The sequence below is a fragment of the Nycticebus coucang genome, chromosome 4 (genome assembly GCF_027406575.1).
Source record: "Nycticebus coucang isolate mNycCou1 chromosome 4, mNycCou1.pri, whole genome shotgun sequence".
Classification (NCBI taxonomy): Eukaryota; Metazoa; Chordata; class Mammalia; order Primates; family Lorisidae; genus Nycticebus; species Nycticebus coucang.
In genome coordinates, this window is record NC_069783.1 from 24,452,647 (window position 1) to 24,468,627 (window position 15,981).

The window sequence follows — 15,981 nt, forward strand, 5'->3', positions numbered from 1 at the left end:
TTAGGTGGCAGTAATTTTGAAACTGATCCCTCTTGGAGTTCAAGTGAATATCTCTGCTTGACATAGCTGTCAGAATGAAGGAAATAAAATAGAAGGGTACAGGATTTGGTATTTTTAGTCATTTGATAGACTGGAAATGTGTGTGATGGGAATTTTTAATGACTTGATGGTTATATCTGTGTATTGATATCTATCTCTGTATACACACGTGTATATTATAGTTGTATAATACATGATACATCTTTTATCTTCTTTGCTTTCAGTTGTATGTAGAGGATATAGGATATATGTAGTCAGCTAGTAAATCCTAGTTTTTGGAGTTGGTAGGAGCCTTTGAGGTCATCTACTGTGGCTTCTGTAATTTGCAAATGAAAAAAGTTTGTTCCAGAAGAGCCTGGAACCCAGATGTTTTAATTCCCAGTTCAGATTTTTATAACTTATTGCTGCTGTGTACCCATAGCACTGTGGAGTAAAGTGAAGCTGTATTATCTGCCCTTGAGAAAGTTTTGATGTAGTTAGCAGCCATTGTCCACATGAAACAGAATGAGAGTCCTGGGTTAACTGTTCAGGATGTAATGAAGAACAAATATTTTTCAAAAGTGGCTTGTTTAATTTCTTTGTAATATGTTAAATTGTTTGGAATGGCCCATTTTTGCCCTAGAGGTTGTCATAGAAGTTCAGAGGCAGGAACTACAGGTAACTATAATTTTCAGGAAAGGATTTACTAAAGGATGGAATGTGAACCAGGTCCAAGAGATAGATAAGAATTAGATGGACAAAAAGGGGCCACACAGATGGGAGGATACATGAGTAAACGCAAGGAGGTTGGTGTGAACTTGGCTATAAGGGATGGGTACCTTCTCATTTTGTTACATAAACAGCAAGCCCCCCGGTCTTTAGGGGAGTAGTGGAGAATACTTCTGGCTATTTAAGGTGGAACCAAGTAAGCAGGCAATTTGTTAGAAGAGTTAAGAATTTTAATTTTGGGCAGCGCCTGTGGCTTAAAGGAGTAGGGCCCTGACCCCATATACCAGAGGTGGCTGGTTCAAACCTGACCTCTGGCCAAAAACTGCAAATAAATAAATAAAAAGAATTTTAATTTTTATCTAGAAGTATATTAAAAGAACTTATTGTCAGTTCTTAAAAAGCGGAGTGACATGATAGTGGGTCTTCTGCCTTTTCCTCTCATCGCTCTATTCTGTCCAAGGTCAGTCACAAACAATTTGCAAATCTTCAAATTCAGTGACCTATTTTCCATCCTTATTCTCCTTGAGCATCTTGTTCTCCTTGAGACTCTCCTGCTTTTGATGTCAGACACTGTTCTCTCTCAATTCTCCATAGCCCAGGTCTTGCTGTGTTGCTCAGGCCACCTTCTTTTCTGCCCTTTCAGTATAGGGAACCACAAAGCTACGTGAGTGACTCTCAAGGATGAGAGGGTTTGTGTGCACTCCAACTGGGACCGCGTTAGGAGCCAAGCAAGCAGCTGTAGCTACTTTGTCTTTTTCTTAAGTCGTGCGTTTTGTTCCTTTCCTGGCTTTCCTGTTTCTCCCTATCCTTCTTCACCCTTCTTGCTGGCTTCTTTACTCACTTATGGTTTATAAATTCTGGCTTAGGGGTGACTTCAGTTTACCATCATCCTGGTTTTTTTCATGGCATCTTTTCAGCTTCAACTAATTGGTATTTCTTTCCATGCTTTTTTGCTTAGAGAGAGTCTGACTGGCACAGTTTATCACTAATTAGATGACAACACAGATTACTGACCAGTTTTGTTAATGGCAAAATTATCCTTGTCAGTAGGTATAAACTTTGTTTGACTTACATATTATTTGGAAACTTATGAATGCTAGTCAATTTCTCAGCCTTTTTAAAATATTGAAATGGTTTAATAAACAGCAAACTCGGGTTTTCATTGAATGATGTAATTCTTCTTAGACTATTTTTAAAATACAAAAACATCATCTGACTTTGTATGTTTTAGTTAGTAGTTCTTTGAACTTTATCTTAAAGCTGGCCAGACGAAATCAAAGAAAACCTTAGCCAAACCCAATGTAAGGAATATAGTGGTGGTGGACGGTGTCCGGACTCCATTTTTGCTGTCAGGCACTTCGTAAGTATGAAATGATCATATTATTTATTCCTCTTTTTAAAATACTTTCAAAAGTTGTCTTTGTACATGTAACTGAATAGGTAATATTGGTGGACAAATATATGGATAGCATTTCCATGAAATTAATATAGAATAAATCAAGCCAGTGGTGAAATAATACGGCAAAGTTCGTTTTTTATCTTCCTCATGGACAGGCCTCATGTAGTTTTGGCTTCAAACAGCCCTATTTTGAAAGCCTAGGGTAAGTCTAGGTAGGTAGCTTGCTTCCAATGTCTCTGTTGGAAGACAAGTATTTTGTTTCTATGCTTTCTTAGAAATTTGAGTGCTGGCGATGTGAGTTCTGAGCATTCTGAAGTCTGTGCAATCCACTGGAATTATTAGAATTGGAGTTGACAGGGCTGGTTCAAAACCCTGGCACAGTACAATCCCAAGTATGTGGGACCAGAATGATGCTAGACCAACCTCAAAGACCCCAGGATCAAACTACTCTTCTCCTTGACCTTTCCTGCTTTCTGTCCCCAAGTGTGGGTTAGTCTATCTAAAGTTGACAATGGACTTTGGTAACCAGGTTTATGTTACTCTATTCTATTTAGATTGTTGTAATGTTTAATTTGTATATATTCAGATATGTGCATATATATGTGTGTGTGTGTTTGTGTGCTTGTGTTTTTGAAGAGATTGGGTCTTACTATGTTGCCCAGGCCAGTGTAAACTCCTTTTGCCTCACTCTATCAAGTTGCTTGAGCCATCGCACATTGATATTCATATTTTCTTTTTTTTTTCTGTAGAGACAGAGTCTCACTTTATGGCCCTTGGTAGAGTGCCGTGGCCTCACACAGCTCACAGCAACCTCCAACTCCTGGGCCTAAGCGATTCTCTTGCCTCAGCCTTCCGAGTAGCTGGAACTACAGGCACCCGCCACAACACCTGGCTATTTTTTTGTTGCAGTTTGGTCGGGGCCGGGTTTGAACCCGCCACCCTCGGTATATGGGGCCGGCACCTTACTGACTGAGCCACAGGCGCCGCCCGATATTCATATTTTCAACAGGCAGTCAGTCACCAACCAAAAGTGCTGGAGAATGTTGGGCACCTGTTAAAAATAATGAGACCTATTTTTGCATACTAAAATGGAAGATCTAAGATCTTGAAGGTATGTTAAGTGTAAAAAACAAGATGCAGAACATTGTGTATAATATGTCATCATTTGTGAAAGATATGCAAACAGCACATGTTTCTTTTTCTTTTTTTTTTTCTTTTGAGGCAGAGTCTCACTATGTTGCCCTCGTAGAGTGCCATGACATCACAGCTCACAGCAACCTCAAACTCTTGGGCTTAAGCGATTCTCTTGCCTCAGCCTCCAGAGTTGCTGGGGCTATAGGTGCCTGCCACAACACCCATCTTTTTTTTTGTTGTAGTTGTCATTGTTGTTTAGCAGGCCTGGGGTGGGTTCGAACCCACCAGCCCAGGTATATATGGCTGGTGCCCTAACCATTGAGCTACAGGCACCAAGCCCCAAAACACAATTTTTTAAAAAAAGAGACCTCAAAAGGTAGGGTTTAACTTTAAAAATACATATAGCATATGGCATGCTGAGCAGTAAGAAATTGTTACGTTAGCAAGCTAAGCGGGAATTAAAGTTTGCCAGATTTTTACAAAATCACACAATTTCTTCACTTGAAACGATGGACTTCTTTGGATAGGAAAAGTAAGTGCATTTATAGCAGCATATGTTAGATGATCTGTATTTCAAATAGAATAAAAATTTCTTTTTCATCAGAGCTCTAGGGTTTTGGTTTAAATTATGTGTTTTCTTTCCCCAGGTACAAAGACCTGATGCCACATGATTTGGCTAGAGCAGCTCTAACGTAAGTAAATGTAGTTTCATTTTAGTTCTTATTTCATTAAAGGCACACTCTCCAGTTTTTTTTTTTTTTGTAGAGACAGAGTCTCACTTTATGGCCCTCGGTAGAGTGCCGTGGCCTCACACAGCTCACAGCAACCTCCAACTCCTGGGCTTAAGTGATTCTCTTGCCTCAGCCTCCTGAGTAGCTGGGACTACAGGCGCCCGCCACAACGCCCGGCTATTTTTTGGTTGCAGTTTGGCCGGGGCTGGGTTTGAACCCGCCACCCTTGGTATATGGGGCTGGCACCTTACCGACTGAGCCACAGGCGCTACCCTCTCCAGTTTTTTTTTACACTTAAGATGATGTGTTTAATAGAATGTTCCTATCTAGGCTATATTAACTTTTGTGTGATAGGAAAAAATGCTGATTAGCTGTACAAGATTAATTTATTCTTCATTTTAGCCATCTGTGCTATACAAAGTTAAGAAACTCGTGGATGTCAGCAGTCTTTATTTTGTAGGCTTAATAGTGGCTTGACAAGACAATATTCTTTATTTTCTCTTTTCTTTTTTGAGGCAGGGTCTTGCTCTGTTGCTCAGGGTAGTGTGCGGCTGCATCATAGCTCATTGTATCCTCAAACTCCTGGGCTTATTTGATCTTCCACCTCAGGGCATGCTACCACCTTGGCTAATTTCTCTGTTTTTTACAGAGATAGGGGTCTTGAACTACTGGCCTCAAGCAATCCCTTGACTTGGCCTCACAAAGTGCTAGGCTTACAGGTGTGAGCCACCATACCTACTCATAATCTTTAATCTTCTTTATTGAGCTAGCCTCAGGACTAGACTGATCAGCCAAAACACAATGAATGTATTTGATGATTGTCTTAGATAGGATCTTAATTACTATATAAGGATAGCTGAACAGATGATGTATGTATCTACCTAGAGAGAGACCTGAAAATTCATGTGCAAACCACATAAAAACGTAAAATTAGATGTGATTAATTTGGTGAGAGTCATTAAATATATTGCTGTTTCTAGGGCGGAAATAACATGTAAGGTATTATCTCATTCATTTTTCATTGACATTTTGCCTTTGTGTCTTCAACCAGCCACAGTTTGTTCCTAGTTTGGAGAAACTCTTCAGTTTACCTTTCTGCTTATTCTAGCCTGGTTCTTTTTTCTCTTCCTGCCAGACTTCAAGTTTGAGTGAAAGTAGCAGTGGCTTCTCTTTCCTTCCTATCCATTTCCTCCCCCTAATCCCATGATAATTGTTTCCATTCCCATTGCTTTACAGTAGCCATACTGCAGAATCTTCTCTTAATAAGGACTTTGTGATTGCTAAATGAACCAGTCTTTTCTCAGGGCTCTCTCTCTTTGCACTCTGTAGCATTTGACCCTGTAAGTCATGCTCAACACTCTTCCACTGATTTCTTACTATTATGCCTTTGTGATTTTCCTTTCTCCTGATTGATTCCTTTCTATTTAAAAAATGAGTACAGCGCCTGTGGCTCAACGGAGTAGGGCACTGGCCCCATATGCAGGAGGTGGTGGGTTCAAACCCAGCCCTGGCCAAAAACTGCAAAAAAAAAAAAAAATGAAACAAACAAACAAAAGAATCTCTTCTTCTTCTTCCTTCTTTGTCCTTCCTCCTCCTTCTTCCTTTTTTTTATTTTTTTTTTAAGGACTCTATTTATTTATTTTTTGAGACAGAGTCTCACTTTGTTGCCCTCGGTTGAGTGCTGTAGCATCATTATAGCTCACCACAACCTCAAACTCTTGGGCTCAAATGATCTTCTTGCCTCAACTTCCCAAGCAGCTGGGACTACGGTGCCCATCATAAGGCCTCGCTGGTTTTGTACTCTTACATATAGATACCTCAAGCTCAGCTTGTCAAAAATCAAAATTATGCTTTCACCAAAGCTGGCTTGTTTCTCTGTGTCTGAGAAAGTTACTATCATGATCCCAGGCTGGAAGTTTACAAGTTTTTCTTTAGCTTTTTATTATGAAAAATGTCCACTGTATAACCAGATTGAAATAATAACACAGTAAATACCTAATTATCCTCCATTTATATTTAATAATTGTTAGATTTTGTCATATTTGCTGTATTTATTTGGTTTGGACCATTTGATAGCAGCAAATATCATGACACTTCAACCCCAAATATTAACAATTCAGCATTTATCTCCTACAAATGAGGAGGTATTACTAACCACAATATTATTACCATACTTAACAATGATTCCATGATAACTTCTAATACCTAGTTTATATTATAGATCCTCACAGTGGTTCCAAGAATGTGTCTTAATTTTTTTTTTTTTTTTTTTTTAGACAGAGTGTCATTTTGTTGCCCTCAGTAGAGTGCCTTGGTGTTATAGCAACCTCAAACTCTTAGGCTCAAGCGATTCTCTTGTCTCAGCCCCCCAAATAGCTGGGACTACAGGCACCTGCCACAACACCCGGCTATTTTTCAAGATGTGTTCTTGCTCTGGCTCAGGCTGGTCTCGAACCTGTGAGCTCAGGCAATCACCCGCGTCAGCCTCCCAGAGTGATGGGATTACAGGTGTGAGCCACTGCTCCAGGCCAAAATAGTTTTTTAATGTCTCTTGAGTTTAATTTTCTTTTTCCCCTCTTCCCCCATGACATTGACTTTTTGAAAAGTTCAGACCAATTGTCCTAAAGAATGTCCCACATTCTAGATGTTTCTTTATGGTAATATTTAAATTACTTCACCTCTGAATTTCCTGTGAACTAGAGATTAAGTTGATCATGGTGTCAGACTGACAGATCTTTTGATTGTAAAGGTAAACTTTACCTTTTACAATTAGTAAATAATCTGTAAAGTGATATGGTAGTGCCATGAAAAGATCTTGTTCCCCAGCAACCATTTCCTTTTTGAGGCAGAGTTTCACTCTGCTGCAGGTGATAGAGTACGGTATGTCATCATAGCTCACTATTGCTTCAAACTCCTGGTCTCAAATAATCCTCATGCCTCAGCCTCTTGAGTAACTGGGACTGTAGGCACACACCACCAAGCCCAGCTAGTTTTCTATTTTTTGTAGAGATGGAGTCTTGCTATTGCATAGGCTGGTCTCAGACTCCTAGGTTCAAGTGATTCTCCTGCCTTGGCCTCCTCAAATGCTAGAATTATAGGCCATTGAGCCCAACTTCTAAAGAACCTTTTACCAAGTGGTTTTTAGCATCCATTGATAATTTTTGCCTGACTTATTGCATTAGAGATTACATATTTATGATGTTTCTAATCTATTATTCCTTCTACATTTATTGGGTGACTTTTTTTTATTAAGAACAACTTTCCTTGTTTTAATTGATTGGGATTTGTGGATTTTTATTTATTTATTGTGTTATAGCTAAGTTTAGTCATTATTTGTTTAGAAGCTTAGATTATCCCACATTTTATGTGTGGGAGTGCCTTCAAATTGGCTCATATGTCTCTTGTTTTTTAGTATAATATTATTTTTGAGGTCTAATTTGCCTTCAATAAAATGTACAGATTTCAAGTGTATAGTCTGATGAGTTTTGACAAACATGTACAGTGATGTTCTTGGTTTTTATATGTCCTATTTATGAGTACTTTTTGAGTACTTCCTTCCTTTTAGTACAGAAAAGATGAATGACATTCACTTCACACTTTGCCTCAGACCTGGTAGCAGTCTTTTTGAAAAGCACCTCTTGTCTCTTTAATGGTGAATGGCAATTAGAAACCAAGTCTGGCTGGGCGCGGTGGCTCACGCCTGTAATCCCAGCACTGTGGGAGGCTGAGGAGGGAGAATCGCTTGAGCCTCAGGAGTTCGAGACTCGCCTGAGCAACAGTGAGACCCCGACTTGTGAAAAAAATGGAAAAACCCAGCCGGGCGCCTGTAATCCCAGTGACTTCCGGAGGCTGAGGCAGCGGGGTGCCCGCAGCCCGAGTCTGAGGTTGTGGTGAGCTACCACGCCCACTGCACTCTGCTCAGGGGCATAGGGTGGGACCCTGTCTTAACAAAAAAAAAAAAAAAAAGAAACCAAGTCTGGGGCTCCGCACCCGTAGCACAGTGGTTACGGTGCCAACCACATACACCAAGGGAGCCAGGTTGGAACCCGGCCCAGGCCAGCTAAATGACAATGACAACTGCAACCAAAAATGGCTGGGTGTTGTCGGGCACCTGTAGTCCCAGCTACCTGGGAGGCTGAGGCAAGAAAATCACTTAAGCCCAAGAGTTTGAGTGAGGTTATTGTGAGCTGTGACGCCATGGCATTCTACTGAGGGTGACATAATGCCACTGTGCCTGGCTATTTTTTTGTGGCAGTTGTTTAGCTGGCCCAGGCCGGGATCAAACGCGCTACCCTTGGTGTATGTGGCTGGCGCCATAACCACTGTGCTACAGGCACCAAGCCAAGTGTTAACTTTTTATTAAATCACTCTTTCATTTTTTCTTCTTTGATAAGATGCCAAATGAAAAGAAAGATCCAATTCCTGCCCTTTTAAATTCAAGAATAACCTTTTTTTTTTTTTTTTTTTGTAGAGACAGAGTTTCACTTTATGGCCCTTGGTAGAGTGCCGTGGCCTCACACAGCTCACAGCAACCTCCAACTCCTGGGCTTAAGCGATTCTCTTGCCTCAGCCTCCCGAGTAGCTGGGACTACAGGCGCCCGCCACAACGCCTGGCTATTTTTTGGTTGCAGTTTGGCCGGGGCCGGGTTTGAACCCGCCACCCTCGGTATATGGGGCTGGCGCCTTACCGACTGAGCCACAGGCGCCGCCCAAGAATAACCTTTTTAAAGAAATGTAATGTTTTTATATGATGCTCTCTGACACTACCATGATGTATGAAATGTTTCTTTGCTTGGATTTCTGCTTCCAGGGGGCTGTTGCAGCAGACCAGTGTCCCAAAGGAAATTGTTGATTATATCATCTTTGGCACAGTTATTCAAGAAGTAAAAACAAGCAACATAGCTAGAGAGGTGAGTAAAATTTTATATTATTATTATTTTTTTAAACAACTTTATTATCAAATAAAAGTATGCATATTTAATAATGGCAAGAGTCATGATTGAAACAGTGTTACCGACTAATTTTCCAACACTATTAATTGTCATGAATATTCTAAGCATTTAATACATATATGTTTAGTGGAATAGGAATATCATCTAGTCTATATACACATGTATATATACATTTGCCATAGTCTCTATACACATGTATCAAAAGAATCCATAATATTTATCATTGGTTTTCATTGTCTTCCCAGGCTTTTTAATATGGAAAAAGAGTATTTTGGAGAGCAGCTATGCTCACTACTATACCACCAATGCCAGTGGGAAAAGTATTTTGTACACTGAAGAGTTATCTTCTCAGTGATTATGGTGGTTGACCCCATACCACTCACTGCAGCCCAAATAAAAAGATCTTAAGTAGTCATGTTACCCAGTTCCCTTAGTGCTTGACACATTTGGTTTAGGAGTAGGAATATAACCAAAATTTTGCCAATGTGGAAATCAAGTAAGAAGCTTCTAGGACAAGTTAGTTTCTTTGTTTCTAAGAGATGGAGTAGGGGAAAAAAACTGTTTCTTTCTCTAAATACCTTCTTGTGTATTGGAACTACTTCAGATGCCTTGATGCTACTATGGTTTAAATGTGTCTGTTTCCAAATTCAGGTGTTGAAACTTCATCCCAATGGTATTAAGCAGTATTGAGAGTTCACAGCTATAAGATAGACTCTATCTAATATATGCAAATATTGTAGCCGTGTTGTTTGCACCCTCACATAAAGCTGATTATATTATTATTTTTATTAATATTATTTTATATTATTTAGAGATTAGCTCTTTGATAGAAGAATCAATTTGAATGTCAATTAATAGAGTTTATTTTATAAAAGCCTTTAAAATATATTAGGTAAAGTTACATTTGACCTAAAAGGCAATTTTACAACTTGAATAATAAGTATTACTTAATATTTAAAATAATTTTTTTTTTTTTTTCGAGATAGAGCCTCAAGCTGTTGCCCTGGGTAGAGTGCTATGGCATTACAGCTCAGAGCAACCTCCAATTCCTGGGCTTAAGCCATTCCCTTGTCTTAGCCTCCCAAGTAGCTGGGTCTACAGGCGCCCAGTATAACACTCGGCTTTTTTTTTTTTGGTTGTAGTTGGCATTGTTGTTTGGCGGGTCCGGGCTGGATTTGAACCTGCCATCTCTGGTGTATGTGGCTGGTGCCTTAGCCGCTTGAGCTACAGGCCCGATGCCCGATCCTATTTAAAAGAATTATGTTGTACTCTGCTCGTTCTTTCTTCTTCTTTTTTTTTTTTTTTTTTGAGCCTGAGCCTCAAGCTGTCATCCTGGGTAGAGTGCCGTGACATCTTAGCTCACAGCAACCTCCAGCTCCTAGGCTCAAGCGATTCTCCTTCCTCCGCCTCCCAAGTAGCTAGGACTATAGGCGCCCGCCACAATGCCTGGCTATTTTTTGGTTGCAGCCGTCATTGTTGTTTGGCGAGCCCAGGCTGGATTTGAATCCTCCAGCACAGGTGGCTGGCACCTTAGCTGCATGAGCCACAGGCGCCGAGCCTGCTCTTTCTTATCTGTTCCCCTCACTCTCTTGCCTTTCTTTAATATAAAATAAACTTATGTTTTTATATCCTAAGAAAAAAAAGAATTATGCCATAAAATAAATGGCATATTCTATGTTAGTATATATTCATACTTTATTATAAATAATATCAGTTATGTGAACTGGTTTAGGAAATTGTCTCTAATGTTAAGAAACTTGAGATCGGGCGGCGCCTGTGGCTCAGTCGGTAAGGCGCCGGCCCTATATACCGAGGGTGGCGGGTTCAAACCCGGCCCCGGCCAAACTGCAACCAAAAAATAGCCGGGCATTGTGGCGGGCACCTGTAGTCCCAGCTACTCGGGAGGCTGAGGCAAGATAATCGCTTAAGCCCAGGAGTTGGTGGAGGTTGCTGTGAGCTGTGTGAGGCCACGGCACTCTACCGTGGGCCATAAAGTGAAACTCTGTCTCTACAAAAAAAAAAAAGAAACTTGAGATCATGGCAAAATGTGCTGATGTTTCTTTTAGGAATGTTAGATAGCCTGGCTTCTGATTAATTAAAAATTCCAACATTTTGCGAAGAGCTAATTCAAAACTTGGTTTATATTAGTTGGACGCAGCCTTGCTTATTCATTTGTTCCTGTTGAACAGATTGTTCCTGTTGAACAGATTGGCTTATTCATTTGTTCCTGTTCAACGAAGGCAGTTCCGTGTCTTTTTTTTTCAAACTATTTCACAAAGGTTTACTTTTACCCTACTTGGCATACTTCCATGTAGTGTTTATTTGGCAACCTAGATATCCCAGGCCTTGGAACTTTCTGTGACATGTCCTGCAGGCATTTGACAGTGAAGAATCTAAACACATCTTCTGGGCTTTGTTTCGATTTGAAGGTGATTAGTTTGGTAAACTTGGCACCAAAGCACACGTTAGTGTGCTAAGCATTTTCCTTACTTCTGGTCCACGGATGCCATATTTTTGTGTTAGGTGTAGTTGTGAGGGTAATAACTTCCATTGCCGTCAGCCAGGGCAAATGAGCAGGACTGTGAAGGTATTTGTTCCTCTCTGCCTTTGTACCAGTCAGGAAATGCTACAACTGTGGAAGGCCCAGCATGACTGAAAACTACTGTATGTTGTAGGGGGCAGAAAAGAATTAAGAAGAGAAAGAGATTTTTTTTCCCCTCTTGAAACTTTTTTGGACCTTCACATTTCCAAATGTATCAACTGTGACAATTTCCTGAGTACATTAAGCTGTTCATAATACATTTTCAAGTTTTATATTTTGAGGGTAACCAAGTGGCTTCTATAAGAGCACTTAAAAATAGATGTTAAATTTGTTTCAATTTTTTCTTTTTTTTAAGAGACAGAGTCTCACTTTATCGCCCTCAGTAGAGTGCTGTAGCATCACAACTCACAGCAACCTTCAGCTCCTGGGCTTAGGTGATTCTCTTGCCTCAGCCTCCTGAGTAGCTGGGACTACAGGTGCCCGCCACAACACCTGGCTGTTTTGTTGTTGTTGTTGTTTCTGCTGTTTGGCCGGGGCTGGATTTGAACCCACCACCTTCCATATATGGGGCCAGCACCCTACTCACTGAGCCATAGGTGCTGCCCTTCAGTTTTTTCTATACTTAAGTTCTTTCCTAAAACTAAAATCATAATCTTTTTTCCTGAATTTTCTCCTGGAAATTTTACATTCGTTTGAGAATGTCAGCTATCCATTGATGTGAAGAAGATTTCCCTCTCCCTGCCCTCTACTAATGCCAGTTATGTGGTGTTTCAGGTTATTTTTTCAGTGGCTGCAGGGAAAGGTTGAGTTGAGGAGATGTCATATGAATGTCACTTTAATGTTATATTTTAGACTAAAAGCTAACATAATGACCAGCTAAAGAATTTCATTTGGACCTATTGTCTGTATTAATAATATTAACATGAAATTCTAAAAGATTTCTTACGTGTCCATGAACCTGAATTGAAAGGGCTCAGCATATTTCCCTGCTCTCCAGCTTAACTAAGAGGTATCTTCCTTTTCCCTCGTGCCTTGAGAGCTGTTCAGTAGGTTCACTAGCAGGCATCTGCATTTAAAGCTATTTCAGTCTCCAGAGTCATCTAAGGCCAAGGGCAACACATGTTGGAAAGGCCCTCATGAGGATCAGGAGGCATTATGACGTGAGTTCCCTTTACACTTGCCCCACTGCAGAGCTGTTCTCTCCTACCCCCTGAAGACTCTCCTCTTTCTTCCTTTTGGATCCATTTACATTGAGAGTGTGACGTGCAGGTGGTAGTTTTCAGCAAAGTAAATTGGGCACGTAGTATCAGGCCTGCCTGGAAAGACCAGAATCAGGCCATGCTGCATGTACACTACTGTAACACATTCCTATTTCTATAGATTAGGGTAAATATCAATAGTATAAAAGTAAAAATCAGTTAAGAAGCATTGAATCTCTAATCTAGATTTTGGAAACATCTTACCAAATTTTAGGAGAGTTTGTATGCTGAGGATAATTAAATAGTTTCAGAAAAAGATCATTAAAAATGAATTCCCCACAGTGGGATCCAGAATTTCATAATAAATAGTGTGTGGGTGTGTATAGTGGGGTGTGAAAGCGTCATTGTTTTTTATTTATTTTTTGAGATAGTCTCTCCCTGTCACCTGGGCTAGAGTGCAGTGGCAGCATCATAGTTCACTGCAGCCATGAACTCCTGGGTTCACGTGATCCTCCTGCCTCAGCTTTTCAAGTAGCTGGGACTATAGGCATGTGCTTCTATATCCAGCTATTTTCTTTACTTTTTGTTGCTCAGGCTAGTCCGGAACTCCTGGCCTCCAGCAATCTTCCCACCTCAAGGAAGCTGTATTTTTTAAGTGAAATTTTAATATTATAAAAATAAGTATTTTATAATTGTACCTATGCATTAATTATTTACATAAACAAAAATGGAATCAGTTATTGATTGTTTTTTTTTTGAAGCATAATTTCCCTAATGTGATAAGAATTATAAATGGTCTCATTTCATTGTCATGTTTGACATTTACTGTGCCATCATAATATGTCTTTTTTTTTTTTTTCTTTTTAACACATTCCTATTTCTATAGATTAGCGTAAATATACCCCAGGTAGAGTGCCATGGCGTCAGCCTAGCTCAGAGCAACCTCACACTCCTGGGCTCAAGTGATCCTCTTGATACCTCTTGGCTTCCCGTGCAATTGGGACTACAGGCATCCACCACAATATCTGGCTAATTTTTCTGTTTTTAGTAGAGACAGGGTCTCACTCTTGTTCAGGCTGGTCTTGAACTCCTGAGCTCTAGTGATTTGCTGCCTCAGCCTCCCAGAATGCCAGGATTACAAGCATGAGTCACTGCACCCAGCAATAATATAAGCCATTTTTGCAAGATTAATGGAGTGCTTCAGTTTTTCAATTTCAAATTATATTATTTTTTAGATATTCTATTATATCATCAGCCTGGCCAGTTTTCTCTTTTCTAGTTGTCAATTCATCGGACCCTTACTTGTCAAAGACTCACTTAGAACACTGGCAATTTTCCAAAATTTCTTTTCAAGTTGAGCTTCTATATATTTGGCAAGTTTTCCAGTTCTAGTCTACATTGGATCTGCAGTGTGTGGTCTAAAGTGTCAGATGGTCTGTGAGAGTGCTGTCTGGCAGTGAGTAGAGAAAGGGGTAGATGGCAGCTGGGTCCTGAGTGGGAATCTGCATATGAATAGTTCTTTCAAAGTCATTTTCATGTATGATGACCTTTGCTTTACTGCTCAGCTTTATAACTCACCGTAAGACCTGATGACACAGATCATGAGGACCCTACCCCATAATATATTTCCTTATTCCATCTGTCTTTAACAGGTTTCTTTAAATGTATTTGAAAATTTAAACAAGTTTAAATCAAATTATATATTGAGATCCTTAAAGGCTCTGAACAAGGCATTTCTAAGACATTAGGTAAGATAGAAGCGTTTTGTAGCCTTATATATCACACCAGAAAGCAGCCACCAATAATTTTGTAGCATGCCTGTCAATTAATGGCAAGATGAGAAATTAGTAAACCATTTCTTTGATGGGCTTAATTTGATTTTAAATACGGCTCTGTAGAATACTAAACAGAAGCCCTTTCCTGACTGTGCACACAGAGAAGCAGTGCTCAGCATCGTTCACACAGTGCACTTCCTCCGTAAGTCATCATTTTCCTTGCATTTCCTAAAGGGTGCCCTCGGAGCTGGCTTCTCTGACAAGACTCCCGCTCACACTGTCACCATGGCTTGTATCTCTGCCAACCAAGCCATGACCACAGGTATGTTTGAATGAAAGCAGAAGGTACATCTTAATTTTCCTTTTTTGTCTTTTATGTGGTTATTTTGAAAGTACTCTTAACTGAAGTAAAACATTAGTACAGCTCTCTGTACTTGTGTTTTTTAAATAATCAGATCACATGTAATATTTTGCTTTTTGACGGTAGTTCTCAACTTTTTTCTTGCTCTCTGTACCTGAGGCACACAGCTGTTGATGTAGTTCCCCCATCAGCAGGCAGTGTGTCTGGCTGCAGTAGGGATTATTAACTGCAGGAGTGTATCTCTAGGAGAGTGATTGAGAATCTGAGTCAGGAATAGTTTATAACCTTCTAGGTTTTAGACCTAGGTGATTCTGATATGATACTTCTCCACCGAGATATGGTCTTTCTCCCTCTACCACCACCGTAGATGTAAATCACTATTTTAGACCATACAACTCTTTCCTTCACTTTTTCTCCACGCCCTAGGCATTTTTATAAATCACTGCAAATTCTCCTAACAAACTTTAGCCAGCTTGGGGGACATTTTGTAGCACCATCCTGTGAAAAGACAGAAAACCTAAAAGATTTAGTGCTCAGGAATCATGTGCTTATTTAATAACATCAAGGCCAGCTTGGAGCTTTGCGCAGTGGCAGTATCGTAGTCAATGAGGTTTATCCGAGGACGATTATTGCTAATTGGAAAGGCCAGCTTGGGTAGCCCACATCATGAGTGTCAGGGAATAATCCCAGAGGCAGTGACTGGGCGTGTTCCACACTCTGGACAGCATGAGACCAACTCCCAGTTAGAGAAACAGTAGTTAAGAGGGCTGCCTTACTACTACCTTTGATGAGTAGAAATTAACATTCTCTTTGTAGGAAAAAAATATAACTAAAGCTGGAAGCATAGAAAATATGCAAGATATTGTGGTTTAGAGTATGATTTGTTTGAGATTTGGTCCAACAGAAATTTCCAGAAGTTGATTCCCATATGTCTGAATGAAACTTCTTTTTCTCTAGTATGTTGATTATGTTTTTAATCATTTAAAAAATTATCTTAATCCCTCTGAAAAGATGAAAACTTGAATTACAGATGTACAAAACTGATAACTGCTATCTACCTTTTTAATCAGGAAGCTTAAATTTCAAGGATATGTTACTTTCTGCAAAAGATGTTCATATAAATATAACCTGTGTCCCGTAG

General features: G+C 39.9%; 1 protein-coding gene and 1 pseudogene across 7 annotated transcripts in view; both read left to right on the forward strand.

Annotated features, from left to right (window-relative positions):
* HADHB (hydroxyacyl-CoA dehydrogenase trifunctional multienzyme complex subunit beta) overlaps positions 1 to 15,981 on the forward strand; it is a 41,030-nt gene that overhangs the window by 10,899 nt on the left and 14,150 nt on the right. For all 7 annotated transcript variants that reach the window (XM_053588193.1, XM_053588189.1, XM_053588192.1 and 4 more), the window contains 4 exons: positions 2,008 to 2,107; positions 3,928 to 3,972; positions 8,822 to 8,921; positions 14,714 to 14,801. In XM_053588193.1, coding sequence (XP_053444168.1) covers positions 2,008 to 2,107; positions 3,928 to 3,972; positions 8,822 to 8,921; positions 14,714 to 14,801 — 333 coding nt within the window. The remainder of the gene's footprint in view (positions 1 to 2,007; positions 2,108 to 3,927; positions 3,973 to 8,821; positions 8,922 to 14,713; positions 14,802 to 15,981) is intronic.
* Positions 15,417 to 15,484, forward strand: LOC128585041 (uncharacterized; annotated as a pseudogene).